Here is a 6600-nt window from a genome sequence, read left to right as displayed (position 1 = left end):
ATTTAAGTTTTAAAAATTACTCCTATCGCAAAGAAAAATCCAAGTTATAATGGGTCCGTTCCAGAACATTCGTGCAAGTTTACACACATAGTTATCTAGGTAAAATCGTCCTTATTTTATAGCTTGCAAAATAAAGAAAAGGTAGACAGTCAACAGCCGCCCTCCAACTCTTAAGTTAAGAGTTGCAACACCGAATAGTGAACAATATTTGGCCCGGCATGGTCAGGTGGGTCAAGGCGTGCGACTCGTAATCTGAGGGTCTCGGGTTCGAATCCCCGTCGCACCAAACATGCTCGCCCTTTCAGCCGTGGGGACGTTATAATGTGACGATCAATCCCACTATTCGTTGGTAAAAGAGTAGCCTAAGAGTTGGCGATAGGTGATGATGACTAGTTGCCTTCACTGTGGTCTTACACTGCTAAATTAGGGATGGCTAGCGCAGATAGCCTTCGAGTAGCTTTGCGCGAAATTCAAAAACAAACAAACAAGCACAATATTTTCTGAGGTAAGTTTTTGCATAATAAAAAAAATCTAGGCTTCACGACATATTAATTATTAAGCCACAACCGGCTCTGGTCCATTAAAACAGCCAAGCAAGACAGGTTTGAAACTTATAAAATATTTGCTGTAAATGATATTTGATATGAAAGCTGACACACTAATGGAAAGCGGTGTTCTGTAGTTTGAAACTAATTTGGAAAATCTTATCTGTTGTGGAAAGATAAGTTCGTGTTGTTGTTTTTTTTACGGGTTCAGTCAAATATTTCATTTATTACATAACGTCTAACTAGAGTTACTGATGAAAGAATTACTTGATACAGAGAATTTATTCAGGCAATTGTGTCGTCTGGAAATTGTGGCTGATTGGTGTAAGACAACTGTGAAAATGACACAAGATGGCTAATCGGTGTAAGACAACTGTGAATATGACACAAAATGGATGATTGGTGTAAGACAACTGTGAAAATGACACAAGATGGCTAATCGGTGTAAGACAACTGTGAATATGACACAAAATGGATGATTGGTGTAAGACAACTGTGAAAATGACACAAGATGGCTGATTGGTGTAAGACAACTGTGAAAATGACACAAGAGCATTCCAATATTCAATGTAAAGGTTTATTATTTAATTTGGTTGTTATTCAGTAAACTGTAAAACAAGTGAACTATAGCTAGGTTTAGGATTGTATTTTACAGGCAAAGTATTGCTAAAGAACAAATGTTTTAGGGCGTAGCTTAACTGTTCTGTTCATTCTTCTGAAGTGAATGTGGTAAGCTGTGGTGTGACACAGAGGAACGTTTTAATAATTTTAAACTATAGAATTAGTCAAGTGATGGAAACTTTTGCCATTAATATGCCATTTTCGTTTATATAAAAGTATAATTCTCATTATTGTTCAAAGTAATTCTTTATTAAAAACCGCTTTGATTAGTATCTGCATATGTTTTATGTTTCATTTTTCTCGTTAGCCAGCCCTTAATTAACCATTTTATTTTCTTATCTGTATTGACGACACTGTCAGGCGAATTTGCCAGCGAAGTTAAATTCTAGGGTCTTTATGGCTTCGTAAAGAATGTTGAAGTACAACTGGTTTGGTTTGTTTTGAATTTCGCGCAAAGCTACTCGAGGGCGATCTGCGCTAGCCGTCCGTAATTTAGTAGTGTAAGACTAGAGGGAAGACAGCTAGTCATTACCACCCACCGCCAACTCTTGGGCTACTCTTTTACCAACAAATAGTGGGATTGACCGTAACATTATAACGCCCCTACGGATAAAAGGGCGTGCATGTTTGGTGCGACCGGGATTCTAACCCGCGACCTTCGGATTACGAGTCGAACGCCTTAACACGCTTGGCCATGCCGGGCCTGATGAAAAAGTCACCTAACATAAATAAATTAAGGCCTCTTATTTTCTTTTGAGCAAAGAGCAGCAGACTAAAAGGTGATGTTGTCAAAATTTACAATATTTTCCGGAATGATAAAGGCCTCTTATTTTGGGGCCCGGCATGGCCTAGCGCGTAAGGCGTGCGACTCGTAATCCGAGGGTTGCGGGTTCGCGCCCACGTCGCGCTAAAACATGCTCGCCCTCCCAGCCGTGGGGGCGTTATAATGTGGTGGTCAATCCCACTATTCGTTGGTAAAAGAGTAGCCCAAGAGTTGGCGGTGGGTAGTGATGACTAGCTGCCTTCGCTCTAGTCTTACACTGCTAAATTAGGGACGGCTAGCACAGATAGCCCTCGAGTAGCTTTGTGCGAAATTCCAAAACAAACAAACAAACAAACAAACAAAACAAGCCTCTTATTGTAATATTCTGAACACAACACTACGAGATAATACTACCTTAAGATTTGGGAAAGATAGGCTGGTAGCAGTGGTGCAGCAAGACACATAACATGGGCCCCGGCATGGCCAAATGGGTTAAGGTGTTCGACTCGTAATCCGAGGGTCGCAGGTTAGAATCCCGGTCGCACCAAACATGCTCGCCCTTTCAGCCGTGGGGGCGTTATAATGTATCGGTCAATTCCACTATTCGTTGGTAAAAGAGTAGCCCAAGAGTTGGTGGTGGGTAGTGATAATTAGCTGTCTTACACTGCTAAATTAGGAACGGTTAACGCAGATAGTCCTCGAGCAGATTTGCGCGAAATTCAAAAACAAAACAAACACATTAGTTTAAGAATTCATACATAAGTATTCGATCGAATATACCTAACATACCAGACAGACTCTTACATAGTACAATAATGTACTTTTATAAGAATTGTATGAAAAAATGAATTACTATGCGAACTAGATAGGTACCTCATACATAATGAAGTTAGCCCTAAACATCTCTCCCCAGTCAATTTGTATTTTAAACATAAAAATAAAAATAAATAAATAAAAATAATATAAATTGATAAAACAAGTGCCGCCAACAAACTTGACATTCTGCTGATAGAGTAAAATAACAACTATATGTACCATAATACATGGACATTGCCCTGAAAAGGACCAAAATAATATCCGGTTCAAATTCCACGACTGCAAGACCACATAAATACGGGGAGGAGCAAGAGGTCAAAGAGAATCTGACCTTCCAGGGTATAAACATGTACCCAAATACCGAGAGAGAGAGAAGAGTTTTAGAATGGACCCGATAATTTCACGAAAAAAAAAAGAAAAAGACGTGTATAATATATATATTAGGAAGTGTTAGCAATTATTATTCAGTTGTGTTTAACGTACGTTGTGTTGATGGGATACATTATTAACAAAAAGCTCATTATATGTTATTTTCTGCAGTAATTCATTTTATAACTTATCATTTGGTTTTGCGTAGTCGTATTAATATATCTGCCAACATTTTAATAACGAAGAACACCATAATTACACAATGTACACGAGAGTTTGCGTTTGACGTGTCACGTGACTGAATGAAAACGTAAGCTATTGAACAGTAGTGTTAGGTCTTAAATTTCGGAGACAGTTCATGAATATTTAGAAATATTTCTGCAGTTACAACTTACGATGAAACTCCCCTAAGAATATTATGTATGTTTTATTGTAATTATTTGGAAGGTTTTCTTACATCTAGTTTCTTTGCTTATATATGGCATGTTGTCAGTACTGAACAAAGTGCCTTTCGAGTTCTCACATCACACGAGTAGTACAAAAATAATAATAGAAAATGAAATATAGTTTGTGAGTTTTGTGCAAATTAAAATTTACAAAAGTAGGTTTATTGTGATTCTGATAGTTTTAAATATTTGTTGTGGTTCATTTAAAGTTATTTCTTATTTGTTTAGAATCAGAATGGCCAGTTAGCTAGGGTGCTCTAACATTAATTTGAGGGTCATGGATTTGAATCCCCATCACACCGAAAATGCTCACCCTTTAGGCTGTGGGGAGGCATTATAAAGTGATGGTCAATCCTATTATTCATTGGTAAAAAAGTAGCCCAAGAGTTGGCGGTGGGTGGTGATGATGAGCTACCTTCCCTCTAGTCTTAACTGTTAAATTCGAGATGAGTAACACAGATAGCTCTTGTGTAGCATAGTACAAAATTAAAACAACAACAAAAATTCTCTATTAATAATTAAAACTATTTTTGTATAGTGTGAATAACCTAAATATTTCATTCTGTATGTCCACAGTACAAAGGAACATATATTTTTGTTCTACCATTTTAAATACAGATTAATCACTGATATCAGTTATTACAGGCATGAATAATACCGTGTGTTACAGAAATATTGTTGTAAACAGTGATATTGTAGAAAAGAATGATTCTGTTTTGGTTCATTGGTCTCTTTAAGCCATCATTGTAAACTACTGTTGCTAGTGGATGATTAAGTTAGATTCTAAGTTGTATCTATAAACATGTATCTTTGTACGATGTATGAACTGTTTATTATACTAGAAACTTTTACTGAATCAGCAGTACAGGGTAAAGTGTATGTTTGATAACTGACGTCTGAAATGTAATACCATGTTAAAACTCTAATCAAACAACTGAAACCTTCTACCATCAAACATCATGTTGTCACACTTTATATTTTCTGACTATCTAATATAGCCACGTTTTAACATACCTTTATTATTATATTTGTTTTCAGTTTTTTAGCTATTTTTTTACTTTATTCATAATGAAATTGATGGAATACCTTCAGGACTAAAAGTATTCTTTTTGTTTAATAGATGTAAAAAAAGGATTCTTTTAGTTCTTGAGAATTGCAACAGCACGTGTATATTTGTCTCCCACTGGTGCAGTGGTAAGTCTACAGATTTGAAATGTTAAAATCAGGGTTAGACTCCCCTTGGTGGACTCAGTAGATAGCCCGATGTGGTTTTGCTATAAGAAAACACACACGTGTGTATATTCAAAACTTTATCACTGTTGTGTTAAAGAGACACATTATCAAATCTGTTAAAATGAAAAATATATAGTTATGCTCACAGTTGATATAAGAGATAAGAATTCCTCAAAGTTTTTATTTTGTTTATACAACAATTCATTTATTACAGTGATTTATATTGTTAGAAAGAAAAGTGTGTTTTATTGTAACAAAGCTGCAGTGGGCTACCTGCCGTGTCTTCTGAGGGGAATCAAACCCTTAATTTTAGCTTTATAAATCCAAAGACTTACCACTGTCCCAGTGGAATACTTAGAAAATGGAATTTAGGTATTTGATTTTCTTTCACAAGAACTTTAATAAGTCACATTAAAGCGGAAAATGCATTCAGTTGTTAGCACTAAGGTATTGGGCTACTAGAAGTTTTACATATCAGCCTAAAACATTAAATGTAATGAAAGAAAAATATTTGTTTCCAAGTTTCCGTTTTTTAAAAGTCAAAGACACGTTTGGTACTCCGAATTCCAGTTTTAACTTAAAAAAATAGTCCTACATATGTTGTACTTTTGTGGATTTATTTCTGAGAGAGTAATTAGTAAGGTGTGTTATAAAGTAACGTGCTTTCATGATTTTATTGTTTGTGGGGAATTTTCCTGTTATGATGTATAGGAGAACAAAGTAAGTAACTGAAAATTATATGTACTTAACACTGATCTTGCTGTCGTTAGCTGAAAGTGAATTTTTGTCGATATTTTAGGTTGAATTGAAGTATGAGTTCAGATCCATCACCTTCTAACAATGTGACTGTTCTTTTTGAGCTCAAAATTACGAGTAAGTACTTACATGCACGTATCGATTGTACTTTCACAAAATTTGAAGGTATATTTACTTCAGTATTTTGTTTCGTTTATTTAAGCTGAAGTTTTGCATTTTTTACAGAGTTCTACATTTAAATTGTTTTAGAACTGTCCTCTTCAGCCATTCAGCTTGCGTTTCAAATGGACAGGAAACAATTGAGGTGGTCCAATTGAGTCTGTTGTAGTGTTACATTGCTTTAGGCCCAAGTGCATATTCTGCTAAGCCTGTGGGCCATGATGAATGTCACATTTTGAGGTGTGAAATTATTTTATGTCAGATTAAAGGTTTCTTTTATTCTGTGATAATTTGTATCTTGCTTGTTATTATGATTTAAATGTTCTCTTTAGATAGGGTATCTTTTAATTGTTTTTATTGTTTAGACCGACTTTTGATGAGAATTTCCTGGAAGCAAACAGTTCAGAACATTCCACACTTGATAAAAATGTACATTTTAGTGACGACAGAATAAGTTGGTTGATTTTGAATCTTTTCAATGTACAAGATGTATTTTTTGATATATTAACTTTGAAAGAAAACTACAAATTGAATTGAAAATGTTATTTAACAAAATATAAATAAAAAAAATTTGTAAAAAAACTTCATATGTTGACTTCATTACTGATACATATATATGTAGTTTTATAGTGTGTGGAATATGATTCTTTGACATTCAAAACAGTGGCAACTTTTTATTAATGTTGTTACCTTTGTACTTTAAGTTGTTTCAGCCAAAATTCATTCATCAAGTCTTTTCAAGCCAAATGCATATGTGGAGCTAGTTGTCGATGGAGGAATTCCAGTAAGAACCGATATTCGGAAAAACACGACTCATCCAACTTGGAATGAACAATTTCCTGTGTAAGTGTGGTTTAACAATGAAGATGGGATATATAATGGCACTTTACTA

General features: G+C 35.2%; 1 protein-coding gene across 5 annotated transcripts in view; it reads left to right on the top strand.

The window, feature by feature from the left end:
- Positions 1-6600, top strand: part of LOC143258704 (E3 ubiquitin-protein ligase Su(dx)-like) — a 53202-nt gene that overhangs the window by 1410 nt on the left and 45192 nt on the right. The window contains exons 1-3 of one of the 5 annotated variants that reach the window (XM_076518151.1): positions 3367-3424; positions 5593-5666; positions 6413-6551. In XM_076518151.1, the coding sequence (XP_076374266.1) occupies positions 5606-5666; positions 6413-6551 (200 nt within the window). In that variant the 5' untranslated portion in view covers positions 3367-3424; positions 5593-5605. Of the gene's footprint in view, positions 1-3366; positions 3535-3693; positions 3716-5592; positions 5667-6412; positions 6552-6600 lie in introns of those variants that run through there. The other 4 variants (XM_076518144.1, XM_076518167.1, XM_076518162.1 and 1 more) reach the window with 4 other exon arrangements.

The sequence above is a fragment of the Tachypleus tridentatus genome, chromosome 1, assembly GCF_004210375.1.
Source record: "Tachypleus tridentatus isolate NWPU-2018 chromosome 1, ASM421037v1, whole genome shotgun sequence".
NCBI classification, from domain to species: domain Eukaryota; kingdom Metazoa; phylum Arthropoda; class Merostomata; order Xiphosura; family Limulidae; genus Tachypleus; species Tachypleus tridentatus.
Note: the sequence above shows the minus strand (reverse complement) of the source record. Positions and strands in the feature narration are given on the sequence as shown.